The sequence below is a fragment of the Pelobates fuscus genome, chromosome 5 (genome assembly GCF_036172605.1).
Source record: "Pelobates fuscus isolate aPelFus1 chromosome 5, aPelFus1.pri, whole genome shotgun sequence".
NCBI classification, from domain to species: Eukaryota; Metazoa; Chordata; class Amphibia; order Anura; family Pelobatidae; genus Pelobates; species Pelobates fuscus.
The window spans coordinates 154,023,494-154,037,474 of record NC_086321.1 but is presented as its reverse complement, the minus strand read 5'-3'; the positions used below and the strand labels follow the sequence as shown (position 1 = coordinate 154,037,474).

Below are 13,981 nucleotides of genomic sequence, written 5' to 3'. Positions count from 1 at the left end.
AAGATACCAAATAGCCCCCTATTAAATGTATATATATCTGTATGATAAGCAGAAAGTTTTAGTACAGGGAGGGTAGAATGGTGCCTTCGTGGGTACCAGGTATAGTAAAGTGGTAGGAGACAAGGAAGAAGGAAGGGTATGTAATAAATGTTTGCCCTAATAGTTCCTTTTCAAAGGTAAAATTAATTTTGTTATTATAAAGTAGTACCCTGGTGGATACTAAAGGTTACTGTTCGTCCGGAGCCTAATTAGGCATCCCGTATGTGTGAGGTAGTAAGCCGGGATGCTGGATAATAATAAAAGTATCGCTCGAGTACAAGGTTTTGGTCAACCAAGAGATTTTCGTAATAATGTCCGAGGAGTCAGGGTAACCTTGAGGTGGACGGGTTAGTGTCAGACCCGAGACCGATAATAGGTGCCACACTTCAGCCCGACGCGCGTTTCGCCTGTGTAAAGAGGCTCATCAGGGGGAGAAGTCTTCCCTGATTCGTCAGGTTTAAAAAGCCCGCTCACAAATCTGATTGGTTGCTACAGATAAGAGAAGGAGGGGCCAAAATACGGTGGTCCATGGAGCACAAACTAGTGCTAATTGCGAAATTCGCAATGGGAGCCTGTACGGTAAACGTCTCCGGTAGATAAGTCATGATCAACATTATCCTTTGGGGAGGTGTGCAAATTGGTCAGAATTACGCTGAGTCCATGGGGGATAGTACAATGCCCAATATGTCAACGCAAAAGAAGAGAGTATGACGAAAAAGGAAAATAAAATACATTAAATTAAGTTTAAACAATCAATACCCAAAAGGCTTATTGCCGTAAGTCCATGATGGTAAGGCTTAGTGATCGTACAATTGAGTGACGATCCTGATAAAGCCTTGACGATTATAGGTTACTCGGGGATTAGATATTGGACCGGCAGTTTGGTTGGTATTGTGGCATAAGCTGGTAGGACCTTGTTAATTGTCAACTATAATTCGTGTGACACATGATACAGTCTGGTGGTCAGACCCAGAGGTGATGATACGAGACAGACTCTGCTGGTCTAGACCCGTTGATGGATCGTCAGAATACTGCACTCAGTGCGGCTGGAATCTAGGAATAAGATGAAAAGATACTGCAATATGTAGATAGGTGAATACAACAATTTACAGACAGAGTCCCGATGGTCTAGTATCAAATCGGGAATAGATGCCGATGGGAGAGGGAACAAGGGTAGGTTAGTTATCATTAGTGGTGCCCTCCAATTGCATAAGTTAGTGGATTGTTGTAAAAGTCGGTCCCCAAGGCGGAGCCATAGTCCCATAGATACACCACCTTAGTGTATGAATGGGGTGTAGTTGAACTCCTCATTCAAGCCGAGAGGGGATAATGTCTTGAAAGAAAAAATCCACTGGGACTCTTTGCGTAACAACGCCTTATTGAAATCGCCCTTTCTAGGGTTAGGGAGCAGTTTCTCTATTGCTTGGAATTTGAGATTATCAGGTTTGCCATCATGAAAGTTTTGAATGTGCCGAGCCACCGGGGTTGGAGTTACCCTGTTGTTAATGGATGTTACATGCTGTAATATTCTCCGCCTAAATTGTTGGAAAGTTTTCCCAATGTACTGCGTGCCGCAGCTACAGGTAATTAAGTATATAATTCTGGTAGTACTGCAGTTTACCAGAGCGTTGGTCTCCACAGTGTACTTGGTCTGGGTGGAGGTGGTAGACTTGGAGGGTAGAATGTACTGGCAGGCCTTGCAATGTCCGCACCTATATGTTCCTTTAGTCTCTGAGAGCCAGTTTGTGGTTGGCAGAGGGGATGCTAGATGACTCCGGACAAGTTGATCTTGCAGATTGCAAGGCCGGCGTGCTGTAATTGAGGGATACTTTGGTAACAATTTGGAGAGTACAGGGTTATGGAGAAGTATTGGCCAGTTGGTTTGCAGAATTTTGGACATTGGTCCCCAACCTTGATCGTAGGTAGCGATACACCGTGGGGCCTTGGATTCTTGTCTCCGTATAGTAGGTAATAGGGTTGATGCTCTGTCCAACAAGCAAACCCGATGGAAGGCCTTTTTCAGAACCCGATTGGGGTAGCCAGGGCCGGATTAAGAGCACACTGGGCCTGGTGCTGACAATTATGATGGGCCTAATTACGGAATCATATTGACCAAAAACACTAAAACAGTCATACCTCCCAAGCGTCATGTATCTGATAGAGATGGTGCTGGAGGGAAACTCATAGTATGCAGCTATAATAAAACACATACTCTATTCTAATCTCTCTCTTTTTGCTTTCATCTTTCAAGTAAATCCATAACCCCTAACAGCAGTGTCCAGTGAAGCAGTCAATGGGCGGTGTAAAAGGTGGGCCACTGGTGCGAATCACGTGACCAGACCTGCCAAAAGGGGAGAACATGCCCAAAAAGGGGGCATGTCTGTCCAAAGAATTTGAAGGACAGCCTGGCATGAATGCATGTAAGGCTGCCCGCCAATCCTGCAGGCTGTCCAACTAAGGGCATACTATACAGGCAGCACCCTAAGCTTGACATAAATGCGTCTAATGTTGCGCTCACTCCATGCTTTCTAAGGACTGTCCCCTAGCACTCACATGTCCACTTTTCTCATTATTGTGTTATTAGCAGGCAGAAGTCCCTGGTATATAGTCTGAGACAGAGAAAAGGTGTATGTAGTGAGTGTAGAAGAAAGGGGACATGCCACAGTGTTAGAGAGACCAACGTCTGCAGTACCTAAACTAATTTTATTGTCAGCCAGTCCACACAAGTTTTGTTCCCATACATCCCTCTTAAGCTTTCAAACTTAAAGGAACACTGTAGTCACCATAACAAGTACAGCTTATTGTATTTGTTCTGGTAAATAGAATCATTCCATTCAGGCCTTTTGCAGTAAACACTGTATTTTCAGAGAAAATAACTCCACTGGCCACTCCTTAGATGGCTGCTAAAGGTGCTTCCTGGGGCAGTACTGCCTAGTGTGCAGCACTGCCATTCAGTGTCTCCACCCTCTGCATGCAGACACTGAACTTTCCTCATACAGATGCATTGATTCAATTTATCTTTATGAGGAGATGCTGATTGGAATTGTGCTGGCTCTGCCCCTGATCTGCCTAGTTGACAGTCTCAGCCAATCCTATCGGGAAGTATTGTAATTTGCTCAGACCACCACTTCTGATGATGTCAGCAGACAGTCAGTTCAGAGGCAGAGCCAGCAGCTGCAGACTTAAATACAAGTTATATTTTACTATACTTAGGGAGGCAAGAAGGGGCCAACGTGGTGGTTTTAACATAATAGGGTCAGAAATACATGATTGTGTTCCTGACCCTATAGTGCTCCTTTAAGCAAGAGTATGTGAAGAGTAGTTAGGGTTGCCACCTTTCTTGGAAAAAAATACCAATCTTAATCATTTGTTTAATCACAAGGAGTGACATCAGAGAAAATTCTGTAAAATCACCAACAAACTACTCACAGTTTGATCTGCTGTATAGATGGATTGCTCCCAGTGTCTCAGTCTCACAAGTCACCCAGTGTCTCAGTGTCCCTATGTATAACAGTGTCAGTGTCCCCATGTCGCCCAGTCCCCTAGTCTCTCAGTGTCCCCATTTCTCCCAGTGTCCCAATGTCTCAGTGTGTCCCCATGTCACTAGGATACTGGGGACACTGAGAGACATGGGGACACTGAGAGACATGGGGACACTGAGAGACCCGGGGACACAGAGACATGGGGACACTAAAACATTTAGGGAAACTGGGAGAAATGGGGACACTGAGACACTAGGGACACGGACACTGGGAGACATGGGGACACTGAAACATTTGGGGACACTAAGATACCAGGGACACAGAGACATGGGAACACAGACACTGGGAGACTAGGGGACACTGGGAGACTAGGGGACACTGGGAGACTAGGGGACACTGGGAGACTAGGGGACACTGGGAGACTAAGGGACACTGGGAGACATGGGGACACTGGGACATATAGGGACACTGGGAGACATGGGGACACTAGGCACATTGAGACACTAGGAACACAGACACTGGGAGACATGGGGACCCTGAAACATTTAGGGACACTAAGACACTAGGGGCAAAGTGACATAGGGACACTGGGAGACTATGGGACACTGGGAGACTAGGGGGACACTGGCTGGGAGACAGACACTTGGGGACACTGGGAGACATGGGGACAGTTGTGGACATAGACATGGGGACACTGAGACATAAAGGGACACATGGGGACACTAGGCACACTGAGAGACATGGGACACTGGATGGGAGACATGGGGACACTGGGAGAAATGGGGACATAGTGTCTCCGTGTCCCAATGTGTCAGTGTCTCCCAATGTCCCTATGCATCCCCATGTGTCCCCTAGTGTCTCAGAGTCCCCATGTTTTCCAGTGTCCCCAAGTGTCTCAGTGTTTCCAGGTCTCCCAGTGTCTGTGTCCCCATGTGTCCTAGTGTCAGTGTCCCCTAGTGTCTGTGTCCCCATTTGTCCCCTAGTGTCTGTGTCCCCTAGTGTCTTAGTGTCCATATATGTCCCCTAGTGTCTTAGTGTCCCATAGTGTCTCAGTGTCCCCATGTGTTCCTGCTGCCTTTCCCCCCATCCCTCACTTACCTGAGCTGTAGAGCTGCTGTCTGGACTCTGCTGTGTTGCTGCTCCCTCACGGATCAGTAAGTAGTAGAGAGAGGCAGGGATATGCTGTAACTTCCTATTCCTGCCTCTCTCCACACACAGTGATCCCTACTGGCCGGTGCTGGTATTGCAGAGTAATCTCCATTTATTCTGAGAAAAATACCTGCATTTGTATTGCAGGTATTACTGCAATACTGGCACGGCCAGGCAGCCTCAAATACCAGTCAGGTGGCAAACCAGTAAAATACCAGTCAGGTGGAGGTGGCAAACCTAAGAGTAGTGTGTGTAAAAAAAAAAAAAAAAAAAAAAAAATTTTTTTTTTTTTTTTAAATGGGCCTATTCCATGGGCCTGGGCCTGGAGCTGCAGCTCCATCAGCCCCTATGTTAATCCGGCCCTGGGGGTAGCCTAGTTCCTTAAAACGAGATCTTAGGATTTGACATTCTTTATGAAACGTTTGGTCTACTGAGCAGTTCCTTCTAGCCCGCAGGTACTGGCCGTATGGGATCGAGGCCTTCAATTTAAACGGGTGGTGGCTGTCCCAGTGAAGAAGGCTATTTGTGGAGGTGGCCTTCCTGAATAGTTCTGTTTCAATAGTACCATCCATAAGCACCAGGATCTTTAGGTCCAAGAAGACCAGCTCATTTTCGTCTATAACATAAGTTAGCTTCAGGTTGATGTCATTTGCGTTCAAGTCCTTGACAAATTCCTGAAACATGGGGACGGATCCTGCAGACAGACTTACATGGTGTGTGCCTGAGCTTTGGGAGAGTCTAGCTGCCAAGCTTCATAGAAAAAAGATGTTTATTTTTTCTGCATTGTTCGGGCAAAGAGGCACTGTCACAGTCTAGGGACTTTGCATAATTTGCAAGATCGGGACATTGCCTCTGTGGTCCCGTGGCCAGGGAGGGAAAGGAAAAGTAAGATGTACTTACCTGAACCTGTCCCTCGCAGGTGCTACTATCTTCTTCCGACTAGTCCTTCTCTGGAACCAACAGCACTGGTGTATAGCGAATATCTCTGCAGCCGGCCGGAACTGGTGATGGCTGGGAGATTGACACTTCTAGACGGTGGTTGCTCCAACCAGTTTCTAGAAGTGTCAGACTTAGGAAGTATACTGAGACAAAGTATTCCCTGCTGTTGTGGAATTTCAGTAAAATGTTTAGCATGACTATTACATAAAGATTTTATCTTATTTATCAAATATTTTGCAAGGGTGGAGGAGGTGGGGATTGACAGTGCTGCTTTTAGGAGTTATTGTGCAAAGGTTTGAGTCACCAAACTGCAAGCTGTGGGGAGCTGACAACTAACTTAGAAGGTAGACACAAGGAGCCTCATTGGGAAAAAAAACTCCATCCTGACCAAATAGGAGATTTTTCCAGTTGGGCTGTACATACATTTTGCAAGAAGATTCTCAAATCACTGCAAGAGAAATCTCAATGAAAAGGTTTTTCTAGGTGGAAAATAGAGCAGAGGCTTCAGCCCAATGGCCAATTTTATGGTCTCTCCCATATATTGACTTAAGATCTCTCAGAACCCCTTCCTATACGATATCCTGTGTCCAGCCTTGGAACTTTTTCCAATTTTCTGTAAATCACTCATCCAGAGATATTTGCAGTTTAATGCTGGGAGCTAGTTGGTTCCCCTGGCAGATGTGAATTAGGCAGTCCAGTATGCTGCTCCAGAGCTGCTTAATGTCAATCCTATGCAAAAAATAAATCTGATGTCAGTGCGCACTGTACACTGGTGACTGACGTCAGTGTGTCCCCTCGTAAACAATGCTGGAGGTGTGCCTACAAGGGGAAGCTTATTTTCCTCCCATCCCTGGCTCAGAGCGAATGGTCCAACCAAATGCTTCTCTATGACGCAGTGTGATGGCAGGCAAGGGGGTTGCAAACTGGCATGGGGAGCTTTGCCTGGTGCTGGATTCCAGGCAGGTTTTAACCTATTTTATGATATAAAAGGCATTATTAAGTTACAATAGTAACCCTTTAACTTCAGACTTACAGCAGTAAACCTGCACCCACTGCATTAAAACCCTGCACCCACAGAAATATCTAAACACTATGCTGTATAATTTAAAAGTTGTCTGCTGATAAAGTGGCATTGTCACAAAATATTATGTATTTGGAAATGTTATTTCTATCTCAATGTTACAGGGGAATCAGAAATAACAATGAAAGTGTGTTAAAATCAGACCATGGGCATCTCAGAACCCTAACCAGCTCAGGTCAACCCTGTCAAGCAACAGCCTTGTCTCAAAGTATACTTCTTGGCTATTCATTTTTTGGTCTAAATTTCACAAATTGATTGCCAGCTCAGGACTTGTTTCCACTGTTGGTAAATATCAACTAAGCTGCAGTTATTAGTCAGTACCTATTTCTATCCATGCAATACCTACGAGTTTCCAAATTTCACCTCATCTTTAAAGTCTTCTCAAGACTAACGTCTACCTCAACTGATACCAACCACTAAATAGAGTTAACTATTTTGCTAATTGGGAAAAAGGTAACAATTAATTGTCATAGCAGTTACACCAGGACAATGTGCCATCAACCACCCCGTCTGAGCCAAGATACTGGCCATCTCCTAGCCCTCACACTTATTATCCTTCACTCTTGCAGCCCATCGTGTTAGGAGAGGAGTAGTCTGAATCCAAAATTATGGGGGTCCCAGGATCCCCATTTTAAATGAAATAATTTCATTTATTTGTTTATACAGCTAGAGGGAATTAGAAACATAGAATGTGACGGCAGATAAGAACCATTCGGCCCATCTAGTCTGCCCATTTTTCTAAATACTTTAATTAGTCCCTGGCCTTGTCTTATAGTTAGGATAGCCTTATGCCTATCCTACGCATGCTTAAACTCCTTTACTGTGTTAACCTCTACCACTTCAGCTGGATGGCTATTCCATGCATCCACTACCCTCTCAGTAAAGTAATACTTCCTGATATTATTGTTTTTTTTTTTTCAAATATAATTCTTTATTTTGTTTGTGCAAAGATTGAACAAGCTGGTTTGCATTGCCACAACAGCCGGTGCAAACAAATTATTTTTCATAAGATTACAGGAATGAAGGCTAGGAATTACCCTAACACTTTATCAACAGTATTATTAAGTATTAAAAAATATATTTATTTCATAATATATAAGCACATTCAAAACAAATACAAACATATAAAATGTAAAAGTATAAGTATACCATGTACATGTGGTTGGGAAAAACACCAAATATTGAGCTATAAGAATACGGTAAGTGCTAAAACTAGCTTTTAAGGCTTACCGCTGGCATTCCACCTCTGGTACTGTGAAGCAAACGCAGTTTGAGTAACAATTACACCCCTCTATTAGTGAGGCAGCATGGCGGGATCACATTGAATACTTTGCTGTGCAGCATGTGGTTGTTTCCAGCTATGCTTTCATTGAAATCCTGGAGGATCTGTAGCATGCTGTTCATGGATAGAGAGATGGGGACTTAATAAGAAAGGCAGGACATAAAGGGTAAGGGGGGATAATAGGAAAAGGGGACATAATAAGAACCTTACTGTGGGTGTAGGGATCATCGTACTTTCCTTTAGGCTGATGCCCTAGGAATCAGGCATAGGCAACCTTCGGCACTCCAGATGTTTTGGACTACACCTCCCATGATGCTTTGCCAGCATTATGGGTATAAGAGCATTATGGGGGATGTAGTCCACAACATCTGGAGTGCCAAAGGTTGCCTATCCCTGCTAGGGGTTTGTGTAACCTAGCAACACCCCTGTCGGTCTTTATGAGGTATGGGGGTGTGCGATTATTCAAGGACACTGTCACCTCAAATACATTTTTCATACAATAATCCTTTCATCACATTGTGTTTTACATATCAAAGTATATATACCATATATATATGTAGAATTATAAGTATAAAAATGAGAAACCTTCATCTCTACCTTTAGCATGTAACAGATCCTTCAGCCATATACACGCATCTTAAGCTGTACAGTGTCTGAACACCGACAGTTAGTCTCTATGGTCTTCCCAGCTTCTGTGCAGGTAGCGAAATAGAGAAGACCATAGAGACTAACTGTAGGTTTTCGGAAACTGTCTGACCCAACGTGCATGTACATAGATGAAGGATTCTAAAGGTAGGGATGAGTTTCTCATTTTCATAAATATTCTTAATTGTTTTTTTAAAATATGCATATTCCTTTCAAAACTTGATATAAGGATTATTATAATATTATAGTTTTGAGGTGACAATTGTCCTTTAACTTGAATCCATTCCTTACACTAACTTGAGGCAGGTTGTAAACTTGGAGAGATAGTGGCAGCTAGTAAAACTTAGTGACTAACATTGAAATGATTAGTTAATTTACGTTAATTGTCGCCCATTATTCTCTATGGGAGCTGGTCAAAGTCTTGCCAGCAAGGAACTGCTAATCGCTTATGGTAGGATTTAGCAATATGGAAACATCCTACTTGCTAACGTTAGGTTCTACCACTTTCGCAAGCAACAGCTTAGCGTGTTGGTAAAAATGACTAACAAAGCCCTCGCAGTTTAGTGAAGACCAAGAATTGCATCTTTTAATGAGTGTTCCATTCTCCGTGTCTGTCCGCAGGTGGTGACAATGCCAGAATATTTAAGGAAGCGGTTTGGAGGTGACCGGATACGGGTTTATTTATCTGTCCTGTCTCTGCTTCTCTATGTCTTCACCAAGATATCTGTAAGTCTATCTTGTGTTCTACCATTCAGAAATGTTTCACTGCCATTTATTGCATCTTACCGTTCTTTTTTTACGAGGGACAATTTTAAAACAGATAACACTAACAGATCTTTTAAATTAGACAAAATCATATGCTGATTTCTAACTTCACATCATATTTTTTGCCAAAATCATTAATGCATATGTGCTATGATAATGCTTTCTTGCACCAAGCATCCTTGATCTCAGAATTGTCCTTTGATTGCAGGCTGACATGTTCTCAGGAGGCATCTTTATCCAGCAGGCCATGGGGATCAATATCTACATTGCCATCGTTATGCTGCTCCTTATCACAGCTTTATACACTGTTACAGGTAGGCTGAGCTCTGCAGACTATTACTGTATAATTAACTTGTTCCTTCCACTATGCACCTTTATATATAGTTGTTACAATGTACCCATACTGACCACCACTGTAAAGCTCTGTTGTACATTGTCCTACAGCATGCCTTCACTTTATATTTCACTTGTGAGATTCTGGACAATAAATAAATAAATAAATAATTTAAAGTATAAAAAAAAAAAAAAAAAAAAAAAAAGACAACACCGTGGGGTGAGGAACTTAAATAAAAAGCCAAGTTTTGTAAATTCTCAGCCAGGTCTGTAACTAGATTTCCTTGTTTACTTCAAGCAAAAGATCAATCTGATGAGTTCCAGGTAGGATTTAGTCATAGCTGAGTGAGTGATTACAAAACAAAAATATGTTACCAGGAAAATGCTGTATCCAGGGAATTAGAGTACATAGAGTGTTCAAATGGGCGTCATTTAATAGCAAATGTTGATAAGGATGAATTGCACTTGACCTGAGCAAGTATCAAAGACACATTATCATAGTAACTTATCTTAAATTACCCTAGCTCACCCACGCACAGTGCCTTGCTTCTGGTATCTTGGGTCCCCCCTCTGATATAATTTGCTTCTGATGGTTAAGTTCTAAAATCTTTAATGACAGGACACAGTCTTATAATTCTATTGTTCATATCACTCAAATCTAGTTGGAAATACGTACCTTTGTTACCTTGAAATAGAACTACAGAAAGGTCAAAACACTAGTTTATTTTGAAACATCTTTATCATGACCTTTTTCTTTCACATCACATTTATTTGCCCTTGCTTAGGTGCCCTCTGGTTTCCTTGGTGTCCCTGGGAATATATTTTATTTTTTCTAAAATGTATTTTATGGCAGGGGACATATTAATTCACATATGGTGCATAACCGTCACTATTGGCAGGTAATGGTGAAAACGCGTTTTGCTGCATGCTGATTGACAGCAGGCAGGGTGGCATGATTGGCCAGTTACATGCATGCATGACTTTTTTTAATGAGAAGCCTCTACTTGTAAAATGTACAGCACTGTCAGGATAGTCTGTGCGCGGTGACAAAAGGGAAGGGAGGTTGAGATGGCTTCAGAAACTAATCCTATGAATATAGGCATACATAGACATCTTAATACATATAAAACACTCTGCTATAGTTTTGCAGAAACCAGGAGCTAACCTATAATGCTGGCTGAGTGTAGTGAACGGTGAGGGATTGCAGAAAAAAAGGTGGACTGTGCCTTTAAGGTGTAAAAAATATGTACTGTGCCTTTAAATCTCACATAATGTGTGTGGTAAGTCTGCTGGTTAGAGAGAGAAAATGAGACAAAACAAAAATGGATAATCTAATAGATCACAAAAAGAAAAAAGGATGAGAAAAAAATATGAGGAAGAGGGATGAAGAGAAGAAAAAAGTGAAATGGAATGGAATACGGAAAATGAAAAAAGGAGAAAAGTAGAGTCTGGAAAAGAAATATAAATAAAAATAAGTAAAAGATGATAATAGTAAAGTGGATGGGTAGTGCAAAACGCAGCCGATGATATGTGCAGTGCAGATAACTCTATCCCTAATGGGGTATAGGGTAGATGGTATCTGCTCCAAATATTATACTTTGTATGTGTCAAAGATCTGGTTCAAATAATAATAGCAATACAGTATATGGAACTGGATGCTAAGGTGATAGTCTATTCAAAAAAGGGTCACTCGATATAGAAAGCAATGGTACAAACTGGATGTAAATAACAAAGCCAGTTTATTGGTAAAATTATAAAAATATAAAAATATATAATACAGGAACTGTTCATACAGAGGTTACCAGTCTAATGAGTGTCAGAAAAGTGCAGGAACCCTTGGATTTGGCTGGGATTGATGTGGATTGACTCGGGCCGATGAGCTTCAGAAATCCTGCTGTCGGTAAGGACGGCGGGCTTTTCGGTGTGCGTCCCGATAAGGATCTCTCTCCAGGGGACGTGCTCTGTAAACGGCTCCACTCGGCAAATACACAAAAGGTCCTGTGCGAGTACTGTTCTCTGCTGGTAGGCGCTCTGCAAGTTGGAACTCGGTCCTGATGAATTGCTGTGCTTGTCTAACGCGTTTCGTAGGAGGTTGCCCTACTTCTTCAGAGACGGGATATCGACCATTGCTATCTAGTTGTTTAAATATACATTTTGTAATTGCTAATAAAAAACATAATCATGTACTGTTTTTTCATTATTGCGAGGATTTGTAAGATTCATCGCTCTATATGCAATACATAAACCTCACATAAATTTCATGTATGATATATATTAAAAATATAGATTATGACACAATTAAATGGGAAGCCGGACTAAATTGGTAATTCAGACCGCATCATTGGTGGTACTTAATAGTCATACAGGTATACAGAATGATGTTATTAATGACTCAATCTTGTTACAATGCGTAATTGCTCAGTGTACAAAAAATGTTACAGAAGGATTACAGTAGTGAAGTAGATTAAAATAAAATGAAATAAAACGAAAAGAGTAATGGAAATATAATGGATGGAATGAATCTGAGGGTATATAAATATATGGCTACCTTATAATACAATTATATCGATAAAATATGACAGTAAATGTGACACAAAGTTGAAAAATGGCAATATCAGTTAGGCATAATGGAATAATGGGGCTGCCTAGTGTCGAATATTAGAAGGTTATACAAAACAGAGACACAAACATTTGTCGTCCTATGTATACAATAAACTAGGAGAAGGAGTAAATTGCTATACAATAATATTAAGCAGATGGAGTATGGAGTATAATATGCATATTCTTCTTATCTAAAAGGGAAAAAGAAGAATATGCATATTATACTCCATACTCCATCTGCTTAATATTATTGTATAGCAATTTACTCCTTCTCCTAGTTTATTGTATACATAGGACGACAAATGTTTGTGTCTCTGTTTTGTATAACCTTCTAATATTCGACACTAGGCAGCCCCATTATTCCATTATGCCTAACTGATATTGCCATTTTTCAACTTTGTGTCACATTTACTGTCATATTTTATCGATATAATTGTATTATAAGGTAGCCATATATTTATATACCCTCAGATTCATTCCATCCATTATATTTCCATTACTCTTTTCGTTTTATTTCATTTTATTTTAATCTACTTCACTACTGTAATCCTTCTGTAACATTTTTTGTACACTGAGCAATTACGCATTGTAACAAGATTGAGTCATTAATAACATCATTCTGTATACCTGTATGACTATTAAGTACCACCAATGATGCGGTCTGAATTACCAATTTAGTCCGGCTTCCCATTTAATTGTGTCATAATCTATATTTTTAATATATATCATACATGAAATTTATGTGAGGTTTATGTATTGCATATAGAGCGATGAATCTTACAAATCCTCGCAATAATGAAAAAACAGTACATGATTATGTTTTTTATTAGCAATTACAAAATGTATATTTAAACAACTAGATAGCAATGGTCGATATCCCGTCTCTGAAGAAGTAGGGCAACCTCCTACGAAACGCGTTAGACAAGCACAGCAATTCATCAGGACCGAGTTCCAACTTGCAGAGCGCCTACCAGCAGAGAACAGTACTCGCACAGGACCTTTTGTGTATTTGCCGAGTGGAGCCGTTTACAGAGCACGTCCCCTGGAGAGAGATCCTTATCGGGACGCACACCGAAAAGCCCGCCGTCCTTACCGACAGCAGGATTTCTGAAGCTCATCGGCCCGAGTCAATCCACATCAATCCCAGCCAAATCCAAGGGTTCCTGCACTTTTCTGACACTCATTAGACTGGTAACCTCTGTATGAACAGTTCCTGTATTATATATTTTTATATTTTTATAATTTTACCAATAAACTGGCTTTGTTATTTACATCCAGTTTGTACCATTGCTTTCTATATCGAGTGACCCTTTTTTGAATAGACTATCACCTTAGCATCCAGTTCCATATACTGTATTGCTATTATTATTTGAACCAGATCTTTGACACATACAAAGTATAATATTTGGAGCAGATACCATCTACCCTATACCCCATTAGGGATAGAGTTATCTGCACTGCACATATCATCGGCTGCGTTTTGCACTACCCATCCACTTTACTATTATCATCTTTTACTTATTTTTATTTATATTTCTTTTCCAGACTCTACTTTTCTCCTTTTTTCATTTTCCGTATTCCATTCCATTTCACTTTTTTCTTCTCTTCATCCCTCTTCCTCATATTTTTTTCTCATCCTTTTTTCTTTTTGTGATCTATTAGATT

General features: G+C 41.2%; 1 protein-coding gene across 1 annotated transcript in view; it reads left to right on the top strand.

Moving 5' to 3' along the window:
* SLC5A1 (solute carrier family 5 member 1) overlaps window positions 1-13,981 on the top strand; it is a 51,103-nt gene that overhangs the window by 20,605 nt on the left and 16,517 nt on the right. Inside the window, exons 5-6 of the mRNA XM_063454533.1 lie at window positions 9,239-9,343; window positions 9,591-9,696. Coding sequence (XP_063310603.1) covers window positions 9,239-9,343; window positions 9,591-9,696 — 211 coding nt within the window. The remainder of the gene's footprint in view (window positions 1-9,238; window positions 9,344-9,590; window positions 9,697-13,981) is intronic.